The following is a 27999-nucleotide window of genomic DNA, read 5'->3' on the forward strand; positions in this document are numbered from 1 at the left end:
CGTGACTGCTCTTGGTGAACAAAAGAGAATGAAGAAGGGCAAAGGTATGTGTGTATGTGTGATGTAAATGATGAGATGCAATGATGAGATGCAACGTTTCCGTGCCTCATCTCAGCTTTCAGTATATTTGGAGCGCAACTAGAGTTTTGGCCTAAATTACCCTTATAGTCCCAGGTATCCGCCTCACTGTTTTCTGATCAGCTCTTTTACAGACATATTGCTCTGTCAATTGAATGCTAATTAAAACCGAACATTCCCTACCTCTGAGTAGGATTTGCTTAAGGCATGTACAATGCTAAAGGTCAATGAAATGTCTACGTTTTCATTTGATTTCAAAGCTCCTGCAGTGTCTCTGGAATATCGTGCAGCTACAATGTGAACTGTAAGTACACAAACACACAGATTTTTGTATGAACACACGCACGCATATATGTGTGTGTATATATATATATATATATATATATATATATATATATATATATATATATATATATATATATATATACAGAGTGTTGGGGGTAACGAGTTACAAAGTAACGGATTACAGTAACGATGTTACTATTCTAGGTAACAAAGTAAAGTAACGCATTACACTTAAAATATTGGTAACTACACTACTTTACTAGACCTCAGGAACGCGCTTTCCTGCGATACTCAAGACATTTTTACCAGTCCGAAAAGTTCTCTTTTAGTGGCGCACATTTAGTGGCACGACACTTCCCGCATGAACAATCTATCACAGAAATGTTTGTTCAAGTTAATGGCTGAGTTTTATATGACATTTTGTTTTACATGTTTACAATTACAATACACTATGTGAAAAGGCTAAGAGATGCCCTTTATTGAAAATTTAAAACAGAGTGATGAAAGGGCCATGATGTTTGTCCAGGTATCTTTGCGGTTAATTTGGACATTTGTTGAAAAAAATGGAAAGTAAAGTAACTAGTAGTGAAGTAACTTTTCAAATGCAGTAATTAGTAAATTAATCTAGTTACAATTTTCAGAAGTAACTAGTAACTAGTTACTTTTTCTGAGTAACTACCAACAACACTGCATATATATATACATATACACACACACACACACACACACACACACACACACACTCACACACACATACACACACAAAGACGTTTGAAGAATTATAAACATGATCCTCTTGATCTGCAGCTTGTACATGCCTTATTCATGGAAAAAACTACGAATATGGGGACACCATATACAACACCACGGATGGCCTGGGAAACTGCATCACAGCTAAGTGTGGGGCCAATGGGAACTTAACCAGAAGCATACACGTGTGCTTTACTACCACAGCTGAGCCTAAAACTACTCCTTTTGCATTCACCACGGTTGAAAAGACAACTTCAGGTACGAAAATATATGAAGCAAAAACACTATTATTGCTTTGATATTCTTGAAAACGGGTAGAAAAGTACTTCAACAAATTAATGCCTGAAGTAATTATGTATAACTAATAGTAGTACTTGAGTAATAAGGACATGTTTTTTGATTTCTATATAAAATACTACATTTTCACAAAATATCTAATTTTATTACAGTTACTACATCACAGTCAAGAACCACATTGGGAACGACATATACACCTTTAGAAACAACAAGATCACAAGAAACAACAGCTGTTAATAGAACTACAACCTCAGTGCCAGGTGTCACAACAACAAGCCCTGAAACAACAGTTGTAACATCAGCCCTTTCTGTTGGTACCACAACCACTAAAGTAACGTCAGTTACAACCGAGGGAACAACAGAAACAGCTTCAGAAACAACTACATCTGCACAAACAACGCAAATCATTGGGAAAACAACTGAAATTCCAGAAACAACAGTTGTTGTAGTCACAGAAAGCCTACGAACATCAACTATTGTTACAAAACCTATTATTTTGAACACAACACCGAGTGTGTCGTCAACTGTAACGACAGTAACAACTGTGGGAACAACAGAAAAAGCGTCAGAAACAACTACATTACAACAAACGACAGTAAGCATTGCGACGACACAACCATCTAAAGAAGTCACCACTGGCCCGGTGACAACCTCTACAACGACGATTGTTGAAACTACGACCTCAGTGCCAGGTGTCACAACAACAAGTCCTGAAACAACAGTTGTAACATCAGCCCCTTCTGTTGGTACCACAACCACTGAAGTACCGTCAGTAACAACTACGGGAACAACAACTAAACCTTCAGAAACAACTACATTGGAACAAACAACAGTAAGCATTGCGACGACACAACCATCTAAAGAAGTCACCACTGGCCCGGTGACAACCTCTACAACGACGATTGTTGAAACTACGACCTCAGTGCCAGGTGTCACAACAACAAGCCCTGAAACAACAGTTGTAACATCAGCCCCTTCTGTTGGTACCACAACCACTGAAGTACCGTCAGTAACAACTGTGGGTACAACAGAAAAAGCTTCAGAAACAACTACATTACAGCAAACGACAGCAAGCATTGCGACGACACAACCATCTAAAGAAGTCACCACTGGCCCGGTGACAACCTCTACAACGACAATTGTTGAAACTACGACCTCAGTGCCAGGTGTCACAACAACAAGCCCTGAAACAACAGTTGTAACATCAGCCCCTTCTGTTGGTACCACAACCACTGAAGTACCGTCAGTAACAACTACGGGAACAACAACTAAACCTTCAGAAACAACTACATTGGAACAAACTACAGGGAGTGTTGGGACAACCACTTCACCAAAAGTCACCACTGGCCCGGTGACAACCTCTACAACGACAATTGTTGAAACTACGACCTCAGTGCCAGGTGTCACAACAACAAGCCCTGAAACAACAGTTGTACCATCAGCCCCTTCTGTTGGTACCACAACCACTGAAGTACCGTCAGGAACAACTGTGGGTACAACAGAAAAAGCTTCAGAAACAACTACATTACAACAAACGACAGCAAGCATTGCGACGACACAACCATCTAAAGAAGTCACCACTGGCCCGGTGACAACCTCTACAACGACAATTGTTGAAACTACGACCTCAGTGCCAGGTGTCACAACAACAAGCCCTGAAACAACAGTTGTAACATCAGCCCCTTCTGTTGGTACCACAACCACTGAAGTACCGTCAGTAACAACTACGGGAACAACAACTAAACCTTCAGAAACAACTACATTGGAACAAACTACAGGGAGTGTTGGGACAACCACTTCACCAAAAGTCACCACTGGCCCAGTGACAACCTCTACAACGACTATTGTTGAAACTACGACCTCAGTGCCAGGTGTCACAACAACAAGCCCTGAAACAACAGTTGTAACATCAGCCCCTTCTGTTGGTACCACAACCACTGAAGTACCGTCAGTAACAACTGTGGGTACAACAGAAAAAGCTTCAGAAACAACTACATTACAACAAACGACAGTAAGCATTGCGACGACACAACCATCTAAAGAAGTCACCACTGGCCCGGTGACAACCTCTACAACGACAATTGTTGAAACTACGACCTCAGTGCCAGGTGTCACAACAACAAGCCCTGAAGCAACAGTTGTAACATCAGCCCCTTCTGTTGGTACCACAACCACTGAAGTACCGTCAGTAACAACTACGGGAACAACAACTAAACCTTCAGAAACAACTACATTGGAACAAACAACAGTAAGCATTGCGACAACACAACCATCTAAAGAAGTCACCACTGGCCCGGTGACAACCTCTACAACGACGATTGTTGAAACTACGACCTCAGTGCCAGGTGTCACAACAACAAGCCCTGAAACAACAGTTGTAACATCAGCCCCTTCTGTTGGTACCACAACCACTGAAGTACCGTCAGTAACAACTACGGGAACAACAACTAAACCTTCAGAAACAACTACATTGGAACAAACTACAGGGAGTGTTGGGACAACCACTTCACCAAAAGTCACCACTGGCCCGGTGACAATCTCTACAACGACAATTGTTGAAACTACGACCTCAGTGCCAGGTGTCACAACAACAAGCCCTGAAACAACAGTTGTAACATCAGCCCCTTCTGTTGGTACCACAACCACTGAAGTACCGTCAGTAACAACTGTGGGTACAACAGAAAAAGCTTCAGAAAGAACTACATTACAACAAACGACAGCAAGCATTGCGACGACACAACCATCTAAAGAAGTCACCACTGGCCCGGTGACAACCTCTACAACGTCAATTGTTGAAACTACGACCTCAGTGCCAGGTGTCACAACAACAAGCCCTGAAACAACAGTTGTAACATCAGCCCCTTCTGTTGGTACCACAACCACTGAAGTACCGTCAGTAACAACTGTGGGTACAACAGAAAAAGCTTCAGAAACAACTACATTACAACAAACGACATCAAGCATTGCGACGACACAACCATCTAAAGAAGTCACCACTGGCCCGGTGACAACCTCTACAACGACAATTGTTGAAACTACGACCTCAGTGCCAGGTGTCACAACAACAAGCCCTGAAACAACAGTTGTAACATCAGCCCCTTCTGTTGGTACCACAACCACTGAAGTACCGTCAGTAACAACTACGGGAACAACAACTAAACCTTCAGAAACAACTACATTGGAACAAACTACAGGGAGTGTTGGGACAACCACTTCACCAAAAGTCACCACTGGCCCAGTGACAACCTCTACAACGACTATTGTTGAAACTACGACCTCAGTGCCAGGTGTCACAACAACAAGCCCTGAAACAACAGTTGTAACATCAGCCCCTTCTGTTGGTACCACAACCACTGAAGTACCGTCAGTAACAACTGTGGGTACAACAGAAAAAGCTTCAGAAACAACTACATTACAACAAACGACAGTAAGCATTGCGACGACACAACCATCTAAAGAAGTCACCACTGGCCCGGTGACAACCTCTACAACGACAATTGTTGAAACTACGACCTCAGTGCCAGGTGTCACAACAACAAGCCCTGAAACAACAGTTGTAACATCAGCCCCTTCTGTTGGTACCACAACCACTGAAGTACCGTCAGTAACAACTACGGGAACAACAACTAAACCTTCAGAAACAACTACATTGGAACAAACAACAGGAAGCATTGCGACGACACAACCATCTAAAGAAGTCACCACTGGCCCGGTGACAACCTCTACAACGACGATTGTTGAAACTACGACCTCAGTGCCAGGTGTCACAACAACAAGCCCTGAAACAACAGTTGTAACATCAGCCCCTTCTGTTGGTACCACAACCACTGAAGTACCGTCAGTAACAACTACGGGAACAACAACTAAACCTTCAGAAACAACTACATTGGAACAAACTACAGGGAGTGTTGGGACAACCACTTCACCAAAAGTCACTACTGGCCCAGTGACAACCTCTACAACGACTATTGTTGAAACTACGACCTCAGTGCCAGGTGTCACAACAACAAGCCCTGAAACAACAGTTGTAACATCAGCCCCTTCTGTTGGTACCACAACCACTGAAGTACCATCAGTAACAACTACGGGAACAACAATTAAACCTTCAGAAACAACTACATTGGAACAAACTACAGGGAGTGTTGGGACAACCACTTCACCAAAAGTCACCACTGGCCCAGTGACAACCTCTACAACGACTATTGTTGAAACTACGACCTCAGTGCCAGGTGTCACAACAACAAGCCCTGAAACAACAGTTGTAACATCAGCCCCTTCTGTTGGTACCACAACCACTGAAGTACCGTCAGTAACAACTGTGGGTACAACAGAAAAAGCTTCAGAAACAACTACATTACAACAAACGACAGTGAGCATTGCGACGACACAACCATCTAAAGAAGTCACCACTGGCCCGGTGACAACCTCTACAACGACAATTGTTGAAACTACGACCTCAGTGCCAGGTGTCACAACAACAAGCCCTGAAACAACAGTTGTAACATCAGCCCCTTCTGTTGGTACCACAACCACTGAAGTACCGTCAGTAACAACTACGGGAACAACAACTAAACCTTCAGAAACAACTACATTGGAACAAACAACAGTAAGCATTGCGACGACACAACCATCTAAAGAAGTCACCACTGGCCCGGTGACAACCTCTACAACGACGATTGTTGAAACTACGACCTCAGTGCCAGGTGTCACAACAACAAGCCCTGAAACAACAGTTCTAACATCAGCCCCTTCTGTTGGTACCACAACCACTGAAGTACCGTCAGTAAAAACTACGGGAACAACAACTAAACCTTCAGAAACAACTACATTGGAACAAACAACAGTAAGCATTGCGACGACACAACCATCTAAAGAAGTCACCACTGGCCCGGTGACAACCTCTACAACGACGATTGTTGAAACTACGACCTCAGTGCCAGGTGTCACAACAACAAGCCCTGAAACAACAGTTGTAACATCAGCCCCTTCTGTTGGTACCACAACCACTGAAGTACCGTTAATAACAACTACGGGAACAACAACTAAACCTTCAGAAACAACTACATTGGAACAAACAACAGTAAGCATTGCGACGACACAACCATCTAAAGAAGTCACCACTGGCCCGGTGACAACCTCTACAACGACGATTGTTGAAACTACGACCTCAGTGCCAGGTGTCACAACAACAAGCCCTGAAACAACAGTTGTAACATCAGCCCCTTCTGTTGGTACCACAACCACTGAAGTACCGTCAGTAACAACTACGGGAACAACAACTAAACCTTCAGAAACAACTACATTGGAACAAACTACAGGGAGTGTTGGGACAACCACTTCACCAAAAGTCACCACTGGCCCAGTGACAACCTCTACAACGACTATTGTTGAAACTACGACCTCAGTGCCAGGTGTCACAACAACAAGCCCTGAAACAACAGTTCTAACATCAGCCCCTTCTGTTGGTACCACAACCACTGAAGTACCGTCAGTAAAAACTACGGGAACAACAACTAAACCTTCAGAAACAACTACATTGGAACAAATTACAGGGAGTGTTGGGACAACCACTTCACCAAAAGTCACCACTGGCCCGGTGACAACCTCTACAACGACAATTGTTGAAACTACGACCTCAGTGCCAGGTGTCACAACAACAAGCCCTGAAACAACAGTTGTAACATCAGCCCCTTCTGTTGGTACCACAACCACTGAAGTACCGTCAGTAACAACTACGGGAACAACAACTAAACCTTCAGAAACAACTACATTGGAACAAACAACAGTAAGCATTGCGACGACACAACCATCTAAAGAAGTCACCACTGGCCCGGTGACAACCTCTACAACGACGATTGTTGAAACTACGACCTCAGTGCCAGGTGTCACAACAACAAGCCCTGAAACAACAGTTGTAACATCAGCCCCTTCTGTTGGTACCACAACCACTGAAGTACCGTTAATAACAACTACGGGAACAACAACTAAACCTTCAGAAACAACTACATTGGAACAAACAACAGTAAGCATTGCGACGACACAACCATCTAAAGAAGTCACCACTGGCCCGGTGACAACCTCTACAACGACGATTGTTGAAACTACGACCTCAGTGCCAGGTGTCACAACAACAAGCCCTGAAACAACAGTTGTAACATCAGCCCCTTCTGTTGGTACCACAACCACTGAAGTACCGTCAGTAACAACTACGGGAACAACAACTAAACCTTCAGAAACAACTACATTGGAACAAACTACAGGGAGTGTTGGGACAACCACTTCACCAAAAGTCACCACTGGCCCAGTGACAACCTCTACAACGACTATTGTTGAAACTACGACCTCAGTGCCAGGTGTCACAACAACAAGCCCTGAAACAACAGTTGTAACATCAGCCCCTTCTGTTGGTACCACAACCACTGAAGTACCGTCAGTAACAACTGTGGGTACAACAGAAAAAGCTTCAGAAACAACTACATTACAACAAACGACAGTAAGCATTGCGACGACACAACCATCTAAAGAAGTCACCACTGGCCCGGTGACAACCTCTACAACGACAATTGTTGAAACTACGACCTCAGTGCCAGGTGTCACAACAACAAGCCCTGAAACAACAGTTGTAACATCAGCCCCTTCTGTTGGTACCACAACCACTGAAGTACCGTCAGTAACAACTACGGGAACAACAACTAAACCTTCAGAAACAACTACATTGGAACAAACAACAGGAAGCATTGCGACGACACAACCATCTAAAGAAGTCACCACTGGCCCGGTGACAACCTCTACAACGACGATTGTTGAAACTACGACCTCAGTGCCAGGTGTCACAACAACAAGCCCTGAAACAACAGTTGTAACATCAGCCCCTTCTGTTGGTACCACAACCACTGAAGTACCGTCAGTAACAACTACGGGAACAACAACTAAACCTTCAGAAACAACTACATTGGAACAAACTACAGGGAGTGTTGGGACAACCACTTCACCAAAAGTCACTACTGGCCCAGTGACAACCTCTACAACGACTATTGTTGAAACTACGACCTCAGTGCCAGGTGTCACAACAACAAGCCCTGAAACAACAGTTGTAACATCAGCCCCTTCTGTTGGTACCACAACCACTGAAGTACCATCAGTAACAACTACGGGAACAACAATTAAACCTTCAGAAACAACTACATTGGAACAAACTACAGGGAGTGTTGGGACAACCACTTCACCAAAAGTCACCACTGGCCCAGTGACAACCTCTACAACGACTATTGTTGAAACTACGACCTCAGTGCCAGGTGTCACAACAACAAGCCCTGAAACAACAGTTGTAACATCAGCCCCTTCTGTTGGTACCACAACCACTGAAGTACCGTCAGTAACAACTGTGGGTACAACAGAAAAAGCTTCAGAAACAACTACATTACAACAAACGACAGTGAGCATTGCGACGACACAACCATCTAAAGAAGTCACCACTGGCCCGGTGACAACCTCTACAACGACAATTGTTGAAACTACGACCTCAGTGCCAGGTGTCACAACAACAAGCCCTGAAACAACAGTTGTAACATCAGCCCCTTCTGTTGGTACCACAACCACTGAAGTACCGTCAGTAACAACTACGGGAACAACAACTAAACCTTCAGAAACAACTACATTGGAACAAACAACAGTAAGCATTGCGACGACACAACCATCTAAAGAAGTCACCACTGGCCCGGTGACAACCTCTACAACGACGATTGTTGAAACTACGACCTCAGTGCCAGGTGTCACAACAACAAGCCCTGAAACAACAGTTCTAACATCAGCCCCTTCTGTTGGTACCACAACCACTGAAGTACCGTCAGTAACAACTACGGGAACAACAACTAAACCTTCAGAAACAACTACATTGGAACAAACAACAGTAAGCATTGCGACGACACAACCATCTAAAGAAGTCACCACTGGCCCGGTGACAACCTCTACAACGACGATTGTTGAAACTACGACCTCAGTGCCAGGTGTCACAACAACAAGCCCTGAAACAACAGTTGTAACATCAGCCCCTTCTGTTGGTACCACAACCACTGAAGTACCGTTAATAACAACTACGGGAACAACAACTAAACCTTCAGAAACAACTACATTGGAACAAACAACAGTAAGCATTGCGACGACACAACCATCTAAAGAAGTCACCACTGGCCCGGTGACAACCTCTACAACGACGATTGTTGAAACTACGACCTCAGTGCCAGGTGTCACAACAACAAGCCCTGAAACAACAGTTGTAACATCAGCCCCTTCTGTTGGTACCACAACCACTGAAGTACCGTCAGTAACAACTACGGGAACAACAACTAAACCTTCAGAAACAACTACATTGGAACAAACTACAGGGAGTGTTGGGACAACCACTTCACCAAAAGTCACCACTGGCCCAGTGACAACCTCTACAACGACTATTGTTGAAACTACGACCTCAGTGCCAGGTGTCACAACAACAAGCCCTGAAACAACAGTTGTAACATCAGCCCCTTCTGTTGGTACCACAACCACTGAAGTACCGTCAGTAAAAACTACGGGAACAACAACTAAACCTTCAGAAACAACTACATTGGAACAAATTACAGGGAGTGTTGGGACAACCACTTCACCAAAAGTCACCACTGGCCCGGTGACAACCTCTACAACGACAATTGTTGAAACTACGACCTCAGTGCCAGGTGTCACAACAACAAGCCCTGAAACAACAGTTGTAACATCAGCCCCTTCTGTTGGTACCACAACCACTGAAGTACCGTCAGTAACAACTACGGGAACAACAACTAAACCTTCAGAAACAACTACATTGGAACAAACAACAGTAAGCATTGCGACGACACAACCATCTAAAGAAGTCACCACTGGCCCGGTGACAACCTCTACAACGACGATTGTTGAAACTACGACCTCAGTGCCAGGTGTCACAACAACAAGCCCTGAAACAACAGTTGTAACATCAGCCCCTTCTGTTGGTACCACAACCACTGAAGTACCGTTAATAACAACTACGGGAACAACAACTAAACCTTCAGAAACAACTACATTGGAACAAACAACAGTAAGCATTGCGACGACACAACCATCTAAAGAAGTCACCACTGGCCCGGTGACAACCTCTACAACGACGATTGTTGAAACTACGACCTCAGTGCCAGGTGTCACAACAACAAGCCCTGAAACAACAGTTGTAACATCAGCCCCTTCTGTTGGTACCACAACCACTGAAGTACCGTCAGTAACAACTACGGGAACAACAACTAAACCTTCAGAAACAACTACATTGGAACAAATTACAGGGAGTGTTGGGACAACCACTTCACCAAAAGTCACCACTGGCCCGGTGACAACCTCTACAACGACAATTGTTGAAACTACGACCTCAGTGCCAGGTGTCACAACAACAAGCCCTGAAACAACAGTTGTAACATCAGCCCCTTCTGTTGGTACCACAACCACTGAAGTACCGTCAGTAACAACTACGGGAACAACAACTAAACCTTCAGAAACAACTACATTGGAACAAACAACAGTAAGCATTGCGACGACACAACCATCTAAAGAAGTCACCACTGGCCCGGTGACAACCTCTACAACGACTATTGTTGAAACTACGACCTCAGTGCCAGGTGTCACAACAACAAGCCCTGAAACAACAGTTGTAACATCAGCCCCTTCTGTTGGTACCACAACCACTGAAGTACCGTCAGTAAAAACTACGGGAACAACAACTAAACCTTCAGAAACAACTACATTGGAACAAATTACAGGGAGTGTTGGGACAACCACTTCACCAAAAGTCACCACTGGCCCGGTGACAACCTCTACAACGACAATTGTTGAAACTACGACCTCAGTGCCAGGTGTCACAACAACAAGCCCTGAAACAACAGTTGTAACATCAGCCCCTTCTGTTGGTACCACAACCACTGAAGTACCGTCAGTAACAACTGTGGGTACAACAGAAAAAGCTTCAGAAACAACTACATTACAACAAACGTCAGTAAGCATTGCGACGACACAACCATCTAAAGAAGTCACCACTGGCCCGGTGACAACCTCTAAAACGACAATTGTTGAAACTACGACCTCAGTGCCAGGTGTCACAACAACAAGCCCTGAAACAACAGTTGTAACATCAGCCCCTTCTGTTGGTACCACAACCACTGAAGTACCGTCAGTAACAACTGTGGGTACAACAGAAAAAGCTTCAGAAACAACTACATTACAACAAACGACAGTAAGCATTGCGACGACACAACCATCTAAAGAAGTCACCACTGGCCCGGTGACAACCTCTACAACGACGATTGTTGAAACTACGACCTCAGTGCCAGGTGTCACAACAACAAGCCCTGAAACAACAGTTGTAACATCAGCCCCTTCTGTTGGTACCACAACCACTGAAGTACCGTCAGTAACAACTACGGGAACAACAACTAAACCTTCAGAAACAACTACATTGGAACAAACTACAGTAAGCATTGCGACGACACAACCATCTAAAGAAGTCACCACTGGCCCGGTGACAACCTCTACAACGACGATTGTTGAAACTACGACCTCAGTGCCAGGTGTCACAACAACAAGCCCTGAAACAACAGTTGTAACATCAGCCCCTTCTGTTGGTACCACAACCACTGAAGTACCGTTAGTAACAACTACGGGAACAACAACTAAACCTTCAGAAACAACTACATTGGAACAAACAACAGTAAGCATTGCGACGACACAACCATCTAAAGAAGTCACCACTGGCCCGGTGACAACCTCTACAACGACGATTGTTGAAACTACGACCTCAGTGCCAGGTGTCACAACAACAAGCCCTGAAACAACAGTTGTAACATCAGCCCCTTCTGTTGGTACCACAACCACTGAAGTACCGTCAGTAACAACTACGGGAACAACAACTAAACCTTCAGAAACAACTACATTGGAACAAACTACAGGGAGTGTTGGGACAACCACTTCACCAAAAGTCACCACTGGCCCAGTGACAACCTCTACAACGACTATTGTTGAAACTACGACCTCAGTGCCAGGTGTCACAACAACAAGCCCTGAAACAACAGTTGTAACATCAGCCCCTTCTGTTGGTACCACAACCACTGAAGTACCGTCAGTAAAAACTACGGGAACAACAACTAAACCTTCAGAAACAACTACATTGGAACAAATTACAGGGAGTGTTGGGACAACCACTTCACCAAAAGTCACCACTGGCCCGGTGACAACCTCTACAACGACAATTGTTGAAACTACGACCTCAGTGCCAGGTGTCACAACAACAAGCCCTGAAACAACAGTTGTAACATCAGCCCCTTCTGTTGGTACCACAACCACTGAAGTACCGTCAGTAACAACTACGGGAACAACAACTAAACCTTCAGAAACAACTACATTGGAACAAACAACAGTAAGCATTGCGACGACACAACCATCTAAAGAAGTCACCACTGGCCCGGTGACAACCTCTACAACGACGATTGTTGAAACTACGACCTCAGTGCCAGGTGTCACAACAACAAGCCCTGAAACAACAGTTGTAACATCAGCCCCTTCTGTTGGTACCACAACCACTGAAGTACCGTCAGTTACAACTACGGGAACAACAACTAAACCTTCAGAAACAACTACATTGGAACAAACTACAGGGAGTGTTGGGACAACCACTTCACCAAAAGTCACCACTGGCCCAGTGACAACCTCTACAACGACTATTGTTGAAACTACGACCTCAGTGCCAGGTGTTACAACAACAAGCCCTGAAACAACAGTTGTAACATCAGCCCCTTCTGTTGGTACCACAACCACTGAAGTACCGTCAGTAACAACTGTGGGTACAACAGAAAAAGCTTCAGAAACAACTACATTACAACAAACGTCAGTAAGCATTGCGACGACACAACCATCTAAAGAAGTCACCACTGGCCCGGTGACAACCTCTACAACGACAATTGTTGAAACTACGACCTCAGTGCCAGGTGTCACAACAACAAGCCCTGAAACAACAGTTGTAACATCAGCCCCTTCTGTTGGTACCACAACCACTGAAGTACCGTCAGTAACAACTACGGGAACAACAACTAAACCTTCAGAAACAACTACATTGGAACAAACAACAGTAAGCATTGCGACGACACAACCATCTAAAGAAGTCACCACTGGCCCGGTGACAACCTCTACAACGACGATTGTTGAAACTACGACCTCAGTGCCAGGTGTCACAACAACAAGCCCTGAAACAACAGTTGTAACATCAGCCCCTTCTGTTGGTACCACAACCACTGAAGTACCGTCAGTTACAACTACGGGAACAACAACTAAACCTTCAGAAACAACTACATTGGAACAAACTACAGGGAGTGTTGGGACAACCACTTCACCAAAAGTCACCACTGGCCCAGTGACAACCTCTACAACGACTATTGTTGAAACTACGACCTCAGTGCCAGGTGTTACAACAACAAGCCCTGAAACAACAGTTGTAACATCAGCCCCTTCTGTTGGTACCACAACCACTGAAGTACCGTCAGTAACAACTGTGGGTACAACAGAAAAAGCTTCAGAAACAACTACATTACAACAAACGTCAGTAAGCATTGCGACGACACAACCATCTAAAGAAGTCACCACTGGCCCGGTGACAACCTCTACAACGACAATTGTTGAAACTACGACCTCAGTGCCAGGTGTCACAACAACAAGCCCTGAAACAACAGTTGTAACATCAGCCCCTTCTGTTGGTACCACAACCACTGAAGTACCGTCAGTAACAACTGTGGGTACAACAGAAAAAGCTTCAGAAACAACTACATTACAACAAACGACAGCAAGCATTGCGACGACACAACCATCTAAAGAAGTCACCACTGGCCCGGTGACAACCTCTACAACGACAATTGTTGAAACTACGACCTCAGTGCCAGGTGTCACAACAACAAGCCCTGAAACAACAGTTGTAACATCAGCCCCTTCTGTTGGTACCACAACCACTGAAGTACCGTCAGTAACAACTACGGGAACAACAACTAAACCTTCAGAAACAACTACATTGGAACAAACTACAGGGAGTGTTGGGACAACCACTTCACCAAAAGTCACCACTGGCCCAGTGACAACCTCTACAACGACTATTGTTGAAACTACGACCTCAGTGCCAGGTGTCACAACAACAAGCCCTGAAACAACAGTTGTAACATCAGCCCCTTCTGTTGGTACCACAACCACTGAAGTACCGTCAGCAACAACTGTGGGTACAACAGAAAAAGCTTCAGAAACAACTACATTACAACAAACGTCAGTAAGCATTGCGACGACACAACCATCTAAAGAAGTCACCACTGGCCCGGTGACAACCTCTACAACGACAATTGTTGAAACTACGACCTCAGTGCCAGGTGTCACAACAACAAGCCCTGAAACAACAGTTGTAACATCAGCCCCTTCTGTTGGTACCACAACCACTGAAGTACCGTCAGTAACAACTACGGGAACAACTACATTGGAACAAACTACAGGGAGTGTTGGGACAACCACTTCACCAAAATTCACCACTGGCCCAGTGACAACCTCTACAACGACTATTGTTGAAACTACGACCTCAGTGCCAGGTGTCACAACAACAAGCCCTGAAACAACAGTTGTAACATCAGCCCCTTCTGTTGGTACCACAACCACTGAAGTACCGTCAGTAACAACTGTGGGTACAACAGAAAAAGCTTCAGAAACAACTACATTACAACAAACGACGGTAAGCATTGCGACGACACAACCATCTAAAGAAGTCACCACTGGCCCGGTGACAACCTCTACAACGACAATTGTTGAAACTACGACCTCAGTGCCAGGTGTCACAACAACAAGCCCTGAAACAACAGTTGTAACATCAGCCCCTTCTGTTGGTACCACAACCACTGAAGTACCGTCAGTAACAACTACGGGAACAACAACTAAACCTTCAGAAACAACTACATTGGAACAAACAACAGTAAGCATTGCGACGACACAACCATCTAAAGAAGTCACCACTGGCCCGGTGACAACCTCTACAACGACGATTGTTGAAACTACGACCTCAGTGCCAGGTGTCACAACAACAAGCCCTGAAACAACAGTTGTAACATCAGCCCCTTCTGTTGGTACCACAACCACTGAAGTACCGTCAGTAACAACTACGGGAACAACAACTAAACCTTCAGAAACAACTACATTGGAACAAACTACAGGGAGTGTTGGGACAACCACTTCACCAAAAGTCACCACTGGCCCAGTGACAACCTCTACAACGACTATTGTTGAAACTACGACCTCAGTGCCAGGTGTCACAACAACAAGCCCTGAAACAACAGTTGTAACATCAGCCCCTTCTGTTGGTACCACAACCACTGAAGTACCGTCAGCAACAACTGTGGGTACAACAGAAAAAGCTTCAGAAACAACTACATTACAACAAACGTCAGTAAGCATTGCGACGACACAACCATCTAAAGAAGTCACCACTGGCCCGGTGACAACCTCTACAACGACAATTGTTGAAACTACGACCTCAGTGCCAGGTGTCACAACAACAAGCCCTGAAACAACAGTTGTAACATCAGCCCCTTCTGTTGGTACCACAACCACTGAAGTACCGTCAGTAACAACTACGGGAACAACTACATTGGAACAAACTACAGGGAGTGTTGGGACAACCACTTCACCAAAATTCACCACTGGCTCAGTGACAACCTCTACAACGACTATTGTTGAAACTACGACCTCAGTGCCAGGTGTCACAACAACAAGCCCTGAAACAACAGTTGTAACATCAGCCCCTTCTGTTGGTACCACAACCACTGAAGTACCGTCAGTAACAACTGTGGGTACAACAGAAAAAGCTTCAGAAACAACTACATTACAACAAACGACGGTAAGCATTGCGACGACACAACCATCTAAAGAAGTCACCACTGGCCCGGTGACAACCTCTACAACGACAATTGTTGAAACTACGACCTCAGTGCCAGGTGTCACAACAACAAGCCCTGAAACAACAGTTGTAACATCAGCCCCTTCTGTTGGTACCACAACCACTGAAGTACCGTCAGTAACAACTACGGGAACAACAACTAAACCTTCAGAAACAACTACATTGGAACAAACAACAGTAAGCATTGCGACGACACAACCATCTAAAGAAGTCACCACTGGCCCGGTGACAACCTCTACAACGACGATTGTTGAAACTACGACCTCAGTGCCAGGTGTCACAACAACAAGCCCTGAAACAACAGTTGTAACATCAGCCCCTTCTGTTGGTACCACAACCACTGAAGTACCGTCAGTAACAACTACGGGAACAACAACTAAACCTTCAGAAACAACTACATTGGAACAAACTACAGGGAGTGTTGGGACAACCACTTCACCAAAAGTCACCACTGGCCCAGTGACAACCTCTACAACGACTATTGTTGAAACTACGACCTCAGTGCCAGGTGTCACAACAACAAGCCCTGAAACAACAGTTGTAACATCAGCCCCTTCTGTTGGTACCACAACCACTGAAGTACCGTCAGCAACAACTGTGGGTACAACAGAAAAAGCTTCAGAAACAACTACATTACAACAAACGTCAGTAAGCATTGCGACGACACAACCATCTAAAGAAGTCACCACTGGCCCGGTGACAACCTCTACAACGACAATTGTTGAAACTACGACCTCAGTGCCAGGTGTCACAACAACAAGCCCTGAAACAACAGTTGTAACATCAGCCCCTTCTGTTGGTACCACAACCACTGAAGTACCGTCAGTAACAACTACGGGAACAACTACATTGGAACAAACTACAGGGAGTGTTGGGACAACCACTTCACCAAAATTCACCACTGGCCCAGTGACAACCTCTACAACGACTATTGTTGAAACTACGACCTCAGTGCCAGGTGTCACAACAACAAGCCCTGAAACAACAGTTGTAACATCAGCCCCTTCTGTTGGTACCACAACCACTGAAGTACCGTCAGTAACAACTGTGGGTACAACAGAAAAAGCTTCAGAAACAACTACATTACAACAAACGACAGTAAGCATTGCGACGACACAACCATCTAAAGAAGTCACCACTGGCCCGTTGACAACCTCTACAACGACAATTGTTGAAACTACGACCTCAGTGCCAGGTGTCACAACAACAAGCCCTGAAACAACAGTTGTAACATCAGCCCCTTCTGTTGGTACCACAACCACTGAAGTACCGTCAGTAACAACTACGGGAACAACAACTAAACCTTCAGAAACAACTACATTGGAACAAACAACAGTAAGCATTGCGACGACACAACCATCTAAAGAAGTCACCACTGGCCCGGTGACAACCTCTACAACGACGATTGTTGAAACTACGACCTCAGTGCCAGGTGTCACAACAACAAGCCCTGAAACAACAGTTGTAACATCAGCCCCTTCTGTTGGTACCACAACCACTGAAGTACCGTCAGTAACAACTGTGGGTACAACAGAAAAAGCTTCAGAAACAACTACATTACAACAAACGACAGTAAGCATTGCGACGACACAACCATCTAAAGAAGTCACCACTGGCCCGTTGACAACCTCTACAACGACAATTGTTGAAACTACGACCTCAGTGCCAGGTGTCACAACAACAAGCCCTGAAACAACAGTTGTAACATCAGCCCCTTCTGTTGGTACCACAACCACTGAAGTACCGTCAGTAACAACTACGGGAACAACAACTAAACCTTCAGAAACAACTACATTGGAACAAACAACAGTAAGCATTGCGACGACACAACCATCTAAAGAAGTCACCACTGGCCCGGTGACAACCTCTACAACGACGATTGTTGAAACTACGACCTCAGTGCCAGGTGTCACAACAACAAGCCCTGAAACAACAGTTGTAACATCAGCCCCTTCTGTTGGTACCACAACCACTGAAGTACCGTCAGTAACAACTACGGGAACAACAACTAAACCTTCAGAAACAACTACATTGGAACAAACTACAGGGAGTGTTGGGACAACCACTTTACCAAAAGTCACCACTGGCCCAGTGACAACCTCTACAACGACTATTGTTGAAACTACGACCTCAGTGCCAGGTGTCACAACAACAAGCCCTGAAACAACAGTTGTAACATCAGCCCCTTCTGTTGGTACCACAACCACTGAAGTACCGTCAGTAACAACTGTGGGTACAACAGAAAAAGCTTCAGAAACAACTACATTACAACAAACGACAGTAAGCATTGCGACGACACAACCATCTAAAGAAGTCACCACTGGCCCGGTGACAACCTCTACAACGACAATTGTTGAAACTACGACCTCAGTGCCAGGTGTCACAACAACAAGCCCTGAAACAACAGTTGTAACATCAGCCCCTTCTGTTGGTACCACAACCACTGAAGTACCGTCAGTAACAACTACGGGAACAACAACTAAACCTTCAGAAACAACTACATTGGAACAAACAACAGTAAGCATTGCGACGACACAACCATCTAAAGAAGTCACCACTGGCCCGGTGACAACCTCTACAACGACGATTGTTGAAACTACGACCTCAGTGCCAGGTGTCACAACAACAAGCCCTGAAACAACAGTTGTAACATCAGCCCCTTCTGTTGGTACCACAACCACTGAAGTACCGTCAGTAACAACTACGGGAACAACTACATTGGAACAAACTACAGGGAGTGTTGGGACAACCACTTCACCAAAAGTCACCACTGGCCCAGTGACAACCTCTACAACGACTATTGTTGAAACTACGACCTCAGTGCCAGGTGTCACAACAACAAGCCCTGAAACAACAGTTGTAACATCAGCCCCTTCTGTTGGTACCACAACCACTGAAGTACCGTCAGTAACAACTGTGGGTACAACAGAAAAAGCTTCAGAAACAACTACATTACAACAAACGACAGTAAGCATTGCGACGACACAACCATCTAAAGAAGTCACCACTGGCCCGGTGACAACCTCTACAACGACAATTGTTGAAACTACGACCTCAGTGCCAGGTGTCACAACAACAAGCCCTGAAACAACAGTTGTAACATCAGCCCCTTCTGTTGGTACCACAACCACTGAAGTACCGTCAGTAACAACTACGGGAACAACAACTAAACCTTCAGAAACAACTACATTGGAACAAACAACAGAAAGCATTGCGACGACACAACCATCTAAAGAAGTCACCACTGGCCCGGTGACAACCTCTACAACGACGATTGTTGAAACTACGACCTCAGTGCCAGGTGTCACAACAACAAGCCCTGAAACAACAGTTGTAACATCAGCCCCTTCTGTTGGTACCACAACCACTGAAGTACCGTCAGTAACAACTACGGGAACAACAACTAAACCTTCAGAAACAACTACATTGGAACAAACTACAGGGAGTGTTGGGACAACCACTTCACCAAAAGTCACCACTGGCCCAGTGACAACCTCTACAACGACTATTGTTGAAACTACGACCTCAGTGCCAGGTGTCACAACAACAAGCCCTGAAACAACAGTTGTAACATCAGCCCCTTCTGTTGGTACCACAACCACTGAAGTACCGTCAGCAACAACTGTGGGTACAACAGAAAAAGCTTCAGAAACAACTACATTACAACAAACGTCAGTAAGCATTGCGACGACACAACCATCTAAAGAAGTCACCACTGGCCCGGTGACAACCTCCACAACGACAATTGTTGAAACTACGACCTCAGTGCCAGGTGTCACAACAACAAGCCCTGAAACAACAGTTGTAACATCAGCCCCTTCTGTTGGTACCACAACCACTGAAGTACCGTCAGTAACAACTACGGGAACAACAACTAAACCTTCAGAAACAACTACATTGGAACAAACGACAGGGAGTGTTGGGACAACCACTTCACCAAAAGTCACCACTGGCCCAGTGACAACCTCTACAACGACTATTGTTGAAACTACGACCTCAGTGCCAGGTGTCACAACAACAAGCCCTGAAACAACAGTTGTAACATCAGCCCCTTCTGTTGGTACCACAACCACTGAAGTACCGTCAGTAACAACTACGGGAACAACAACTAAACCTTTAGAAACAACTACATTGGAACAAACGACAGGGAGTGTTGGGACAACCACTTCACCAAAAGTCACCACTGGCCCAGTGACATACTCTACAACGACTATTGTTGAAACTACGACCTCAGTGCCAGGAGTCACAACAACAAGCCCTGAAACAACAGTTGTAACATCAGCCCCTTCTGTTGGTACCACAACCACTGAAGTACCGTCAGCAACAACTGTGGGTACAACAGAAAAAGCTTCAGAAACAACTACATTACAACAAACGTCAGTAAGCATTGCGACGACACAACCATCTAAAGAAGTCACCACTGGCCCGGTGACAACCTCTACAACGACAATTGTTGAAACTACGACCTCAGTGCCAGGTGTCACAACAACAAGCCCTGAAACAACAGTTGTAACATCAGCCCCTTCTGTTGGTACCACAACCACTGAAGTACCGTCAGTAACAACTGTGGGTACAACAGAAAAAGCTTCAGAAACAACTACATTACAACAAACGACAGCAAGCATTGCGACTACACAACCATCTAAAGAAGTCACCACTGGCCCGGTGACAACCTCTACAACAACGATTGTTGAAACTACGACCTCAGTGCCAGGTGTCACAACAACAAGCCCTGAAACAACAGTTGTAACATCAGCCCCTTCTGTTGGTACCACAACCACTGAAGTACCGTCAGTAACAACTGTGGGTACAACAGAAAAAGCTTCAGAAACAACTACATTACAACAAACGACAGTAAGCATTGCGACGACACAACCATCTAAAGAAGTCACCACTGGCCCGGTGACAACCTCTACAACGACAATTGTTGAAACTACGACCTCAGTGCCAGGTGTCACAACAACAAGCCCTGAAACAACAGTTGTAACATCAGCCCCTTCTGTTGGTACCACAACGACTGAAGTACCGTCAGTAACAACTACGGGAACAACAACTAAACCTTCAGAAACAACTACATTGGAACAAACTACAGGGAGTGTTGGGACAACCACTTCACCAAAAGTCACCACTGGCCCAGTGACAACCTCTACAACGACGATTGTTGAAACTACGACCTCAGTGCCAGGTGTCACAACAACAAGCCCTGAAACAACAGTTGTAACATCAGCCCCTTCTGTTGGTACCACAACCACTGAAGTACCGTCAGTAACAACTGTGGGTACAACAGAAAAAGCTTCAGAAACAACTACATTACAACAAACGACAGTAAGCATTGCGACGACACAACCATCTAAAGAAGTCACCACTGGCCCGGTGACAACCTCTACAACGACAATTGTTGAAACTACGACCTCAGTGCCAGGTGTCACAACAACAAGCCCTGAAACAACAGTTGTAACATCAGCCCCTTCTGTTGGTACCACAACCACTGAAGTACCGTCAGTAACAACTACGGGAACAACAACTAAACCTTCAGAAACAACTACATTGGAACAAACAACAGTAAGCATTGCGACGACACAACCATCTAAAGAAGTCACCACTGGCCCGGTGACAACCTCTACAACGACAATTGTTGAAACTACGACCTCAGTGCCAGGTGTCACAACAACAAGCCCTGAAACAACAGTTGTAACATCAGCCCCTTCTGTTGGTACCACAACCACTGAAGTACCGTCAGTAACAACTACGGGAACAACAACTAAACCTAAAGAAACAACTACATTGGAACAAACAACAGTAAGCATTGCGACGACACAACCATCTAAAGAAGTCACCACTGGCCCTGTGACAACCTCTACAACGACGATTGTTGAAACTACGACCTCAGTGCCAGGTGTCACAACAACAAGCCCTGAAACAACAGTTGTAACATCAGCCCCTTCTGTTGGTACCACAACCACTGAAGTACCGTCAGTAACAACTACGGGAACAACAACTAAACCTTCAGAAACAACTACATTGGAACAAACTACAGGGAGTGTTGGGACAACCACTTCACCAAAAGTCACCACTGGCCCAGTGACAACCTCTACAACGACTATTGTTGAAACTACGACCTCAGTGCCAGGTGTCACAACAACAAGCCCTGAAACAACAGTTGTAACATCAGCCCCTTCTGTTGGTACCACAACCACTGAAGTACCGTCAGTAACAACTACGGGAACAACAACTAAACCTTCAGAAACAACTACATTGGAACAAACTACAGGGAGTGTTGGGACAACCACTTCACCAAAAGTCACCACTGGCCCAGTGACAACCTCTACAACGACTATTGTTGAAACTACGACCTCAGTGCCAGGTGTCACAACAACAAGCCCTGAAACAACAGTTGTAACATCAGCCCCTTCTGTTGGTACCACAACCACTGAAGTACCGTCAGTAACAACTGTGGGTACAACAGAAAAAGCTTCAGAAACAACTACATTACAACAAACAACAGTAAGCATTGCGACGACACAACCATCTAAAGAAGTCACCACTGGCCCGGTGACAACCTCTACAACGACGATTGTTGAAACTACGACCTCAGTGCCAGGTGTCACAACAACAAGCCCTGAAACAACAGTTGTAACATCAGCCCCTTCTGTTGGTACCACAACCACTGAAGTACCGTCAGTAACAACTGTGGGTACAACAGAAAAAGCTTCAGAAACAACTACATTACAACAAACGACAGTAAGCATTGCGACGACACAACCATCTAAAGAAGTCACCACTGGCCCGGTGACAACCTCTACAACGACAATTGTTGAAACTACGACCTCAGTGCCAGGTGTCACAACAACAAGCCCTGAAACAACAGTTGTAACATCAGCCCCTTCTGTTGGTACCACAACGACTGAAGTACCGTCAGTAACAACTACGGGAACAACAACTAAACCTTCAGAAACAACTACATTGGAACAAACTACAGGGAGTGTTGGGACAACCACTTCACCAAAAGTCACCACTGGCCCAGTGACAACCTCTACAACGACTATTGTTGAAACTACGACCTCAGTGCCAGGTGTCACAACAACAAGCCCTGAAACAACAGTTGTAACATCAGCCCCTTCTGTTGGTACCACAACCACTGAAGTACCGTCAGTAACAACTGTGGGTACAACAGAAAAAGCTTCAGAAACAACTACATTACAACAAACGACAGCAAGCATTGCGACTACACAACCATCTAAAGAAGTCACCACTGGCCCGGTGACAACCTCTACAACAACGATTGTTGAAACTACGACCTCAGTGCCAGGTGTCACAACAACAAGCCCTGAAACAACAGTTGTAACATCAGCCCCTTCTGTTGGTACCACAACCACTAAAGTACCGTCAGTAACAACTGTGGGTACAACAGAAAAAGCTTCAGAAACAACTACATTACAACAAACGACAGTAAGCATTGCGACGACACAACCATCTAAAGAAGTCACCACTGGCCCGGTGACAACCTCTACAACGACTGTTGTTGAAACTACGACCTCAGTGCCAGGTGTCACAACAACAAGCCCTGAAACAACAGTTGTAACATCAGCCCCTTCTGTTGGTACCACAACCACTGAAGTACCGTCAGTAACAACTGTGGGTACAACAGAAAAAGCTTCAGAAACAACTACATTACAACAAACGACAGTAAGCATTGCGACGACACAACCATCTAAAGAAGTCACCACTGGCCCGGTGACAACCTCTACAACGACAATTGTTGAAACTACGACCTCAGTGCCAGGTGTCACAACAACAAGCCCTGAAACAACAGTTGTAACATCAGCCCCTTCTGTTGGTACCACAACGACTGAAGTACCGTCAGTAACAACTACGGGAACAACAACTAAACCTTCAGAAACAACTACATTGGAACAAACTACAGGGAGTGTTGGGACAACCACTTCACCAAAAGTCACCACTGGCCCAGTGACAACCTCTACAACGACTATTGTTGAAACTACGACCTCAGTGCCAGGTGTCACAACAACAAGCCCTGAAACAACAGTTGTAACATCAGCCCCTTCTGTTGGTACCACAACCACTGAAGTACCGTCAGTAACAACTGTGGGTACAACAGAAAAAGCTTCAGAAACAACTACATTACAACAAACGACAGCAAGCATTGCGACTACACAACCATCTAAAGAAGTCACCACTGGCCCGGTGACAACCTCTACAACAACGATTGTTGAAACTACGACCTCAGTGCCAGGTGTCACAACAACAAGCCCTGAAACAACAGTTGTAACATCAGCCCCTTCTGTTGGTACCACAACCACTGAAGTACCGTCAGTAACAACTGTGGGTACAACAGAAAAAGCTTCAGAAACAACTACATTACAACAAACGACAGTAAGCATTGCGACGACACAACCATCTAAAGAAGTCACCACTGGCCCGGTGACAACCTCTACAACGACTGTTGTTGAAACTACGACCTCAGTGCCAGGTGTCACAACAACAAGACCTGAAACAACAGTTGTAACATCAGCCCCTTCTGTTGGTACCACAACCACTGAAGTACCGTCAGTAACAACTACGGGAACAACAACTAAACCTTCAGAAACAACTACATTGGAACAAACTACAGGGAGTGTTGGGACAACCACTTCACCAAAAGTCACCACTGGCCCAGTGACAACCTCTACAACGACTATTGTTGAAACTACGACCTCAGTGCCAGGTGTCACAACAACAAGCCCTGAAACAACAGTTGTAACATCAGCCCCTTCTGTTGGTACCACAACCACTAAAGTACCGTCAGTATCAACTACGGGAACAACAACTAAACCTTTAGAAACAACTACATTGGAACAAACTACAGGAAGTGTTGGGACAACCACTTCACCAAAAGTCACCACTGGCCCGGTGACAACCTCTACAACGACTATTGTTGAAACTACGACCTCAGTGCCAGAAGTCACAACAACAAGCCCTGAAACAACAGTTGTAACATCAGCCCCTTCTGTTGGTACCACAACCACCGAAATACCGTCAGTAACAACTACGGGAACAACAACTAAACCTTCAGAAACAACTACATTGGAACAAACTACTGGGAGTGTTGGGACAACCACTTCACCAAAAGTCACCACTGGCCCAGTGACAACCTCTACAACGACTACTGTTGAAACTACGACCTCAGTACCAGGCGTCACAACAACAAGCCCTGAAACAACAGTTGTAACATCAGCCCCTTCTGTTGGTACCACAACCACTGAAGTACCGTCAGGAACAACTACGGGAACAACAACTAAACCTTCAGAAACAACTACATTGGAAGAAACTACAGGAAGTGTTGGGACAACCACTTCACCAAAAGTCACCACTGGCCCAGTGACAACCTCTACAACGACTATTGTTGAAACTACGACCTCAGTGCCAGGTGTCACAACAACAAGCCCTGAAACAACAGTTGTACCATCAGCCCCTTCTGTTGGTACCACAACCACTGAAGTACCGTCAGTAACAACTGTGGGTACAACAGAAAAAGCTTCAGAAACAACTACATTACAACAAACAACAGTAAGCATTGCGACGACACAACCATCTAAAGAAGTCACGACTGGCCCGGTGACAACCTCTACAACGACGATTGTTGAAACTACGACCTCAGTGCCAGGTGTCACAACAACAAGCCCTGAAACAACAGTTGTAACATCAGCCCCTTCTGTTGGTACCACAACCACTGAAGTACCGTCAGTAACAACTACGGGAACAACAACTAAACCTTCAGAAACAACTACATTGGAACAAACTACAGGCGGTGTTGGGACAACCACTTCACCAAAAGTCACCACTGGCCCAGTGACAACCTCTACAACGCCTATTGTTGAAACTACGACCTCAGTGCCAGGTGTCACAACAACAAGCCCTGAAACAACAGTTGTAACATCAGCCCCTTCTGTTGGTACCACAACCACTGAAGTACCGTCAGTAACAACTGTGGGTACAACAGAAAAAGCTTCAGAAACAACTACATTACAACAAACGACAGTAAGCATTGCGACGACACAACCATCTAAAGAAGTCACCACTGGCCCGGTGACAACCTCTACAACGACTATTGTTGAAACTACGACCTCAGTGCCAGGTGTCACAACAACAAGCCCTGAAACAACAGTTGTAACATCAGCCCCTTCTGTTGGTACCACAACCACTGAAGTACCGTCAGTAACAACTACGGGAACAACAACTAAACCTTCAGAAACAACTACATTGGAACAAACTACAGGGAGTGTTGGGACAACCACTTCACCAAAAGTCACCACTGGCCCAGTGACAACCTCTACAACGACTGTTGTTGAAACTACGACCTCAGTGCCAGGTGTCACAACAACAAGCCCTGAAACAACAGTTGTAATATCAGCCCCTTCTGTTGGTACCACAACCACTGAAGTACCGTCAGTAACAACTGTGGGTACAACAGAAAAAGCTTCAGAAACAACTACATTACAACAAACGACAGCAAGCATTGCGACGACACAACCATCTAAAGAAGTCACCACTGGCCCGGTGACAACCTCTACAACGACAATTGTTGAAACTACGACCTCAGTGCCAGGTGTCACAACAACAAGCCCTGAAACAACAGTTGTAACATCAGCCCCTTCTGTTGGTACCACAACCACTGAAGTCCCGTCAACAACGCAAATCATTGGGACAACAACAGAAATCCCAGAAACAACTGTTGTTGTAGTCACAGAGAGTACACAAACATCAACTGTTGTTACAAAACCTATTGTGTCGACAACTGTAACTTCAGGAGCAACAGTTGAAGGCACAACTTCCATTGGCCCAATAACACAGACACTCCCACCTCTATTAACCACAACTACAACAGTATGTGACTGCGATTTCAATGGGACTGTACATTATCCTGGTAGGTGATCTTTCATTTCCCATTTTCCCATTATGCTTTTTTACCTCATCATGGATCCCATGAATAACATTGTGATTTTGTCTTTACTTTTTTTCTCATTTAAATGTCTAAAAGGGAATTATTCCATCGTAGTTTCAGAACCTCACAGAACTTGTGACCCATTTATGGCAGCTTGTTTTGCATTCATATATAAGTAGTTCCTGACTAACTTTTGAATCCATGATATATTGATAATGTTGACTAAAACACAGACTAGGAGATACTACGTCAATGAATTATAAGATAATGATTAGTTCACAAATATCTGGAAATCATCAGTCACATATTTTCCATTGACCCTCATCCATTTAAATTGTCAGTGTATTGCTGCTCAGTGGTGGTTGGTGCAGCATGTGCTCAGCTGAGCTGAACTCCACTCTTATTTTCACAGGGGACTTAGTGTACAATTTCACTGATGGATTAGGGTGGTGTTACACTGCATATTGCAATGCATCTTGTAAAGTTGAGACACAAAGCAGACCATGTTCCATAACACCAATACCCAGCACAACCGCACGTTCTACCACGACAAAGGCTTCAGTGTCTTCCACCACCACAGCTATTCCCAGCTCTACTTCCTCTCCATCATCCCCATCTACAACTACAACTGACTGCAATGATGTGA

General features: G+C 45.0%; 1 protein-coding gene across 1 annotated transcript; it reads left to right on the forward strand.

Annotated features, from left to right (window-relative positions):
- Positions 1 to 28: 28 nt before the first annotated feature.
- On the forward strand, positions 29 to 27985 carry LOC306735848 (uncharacterized protein; the record flags this gene model as incomplete). The annotated part of the gene is made up of 7 exons (XM_079217409.1): positions 29 to 44; positions 8877 to 9797; positions 18348 to 18971; positions 19233 to 20039; positions 21828 to 22685; positions 24837 to 25789; positions 27881 to 27985. The coding sequence occupies 7 exons, from the start codon at positions 29 to 31 to the stop codon at positions 27983 to 27985; spliced, it is 4284 nt and encodes a 1427-aa protein (XP_079073535.1).
- Between the last annotated feature and the right edge of the window lie 14 nt (positions 27986 to 27999).

This window comes from Taurulus bubalis (genome assembly GCF_910589615.1).
Source record: "Taurulus bubalis genome assembly, chromosome: 4".
In the NCBI taxonomy this organism is placed as follows: Eukaryota; Metazoa; Chordata; class Actinopteri; order Perciformes; family Cottidae; genus Taurulus; species Taurulus bubalis.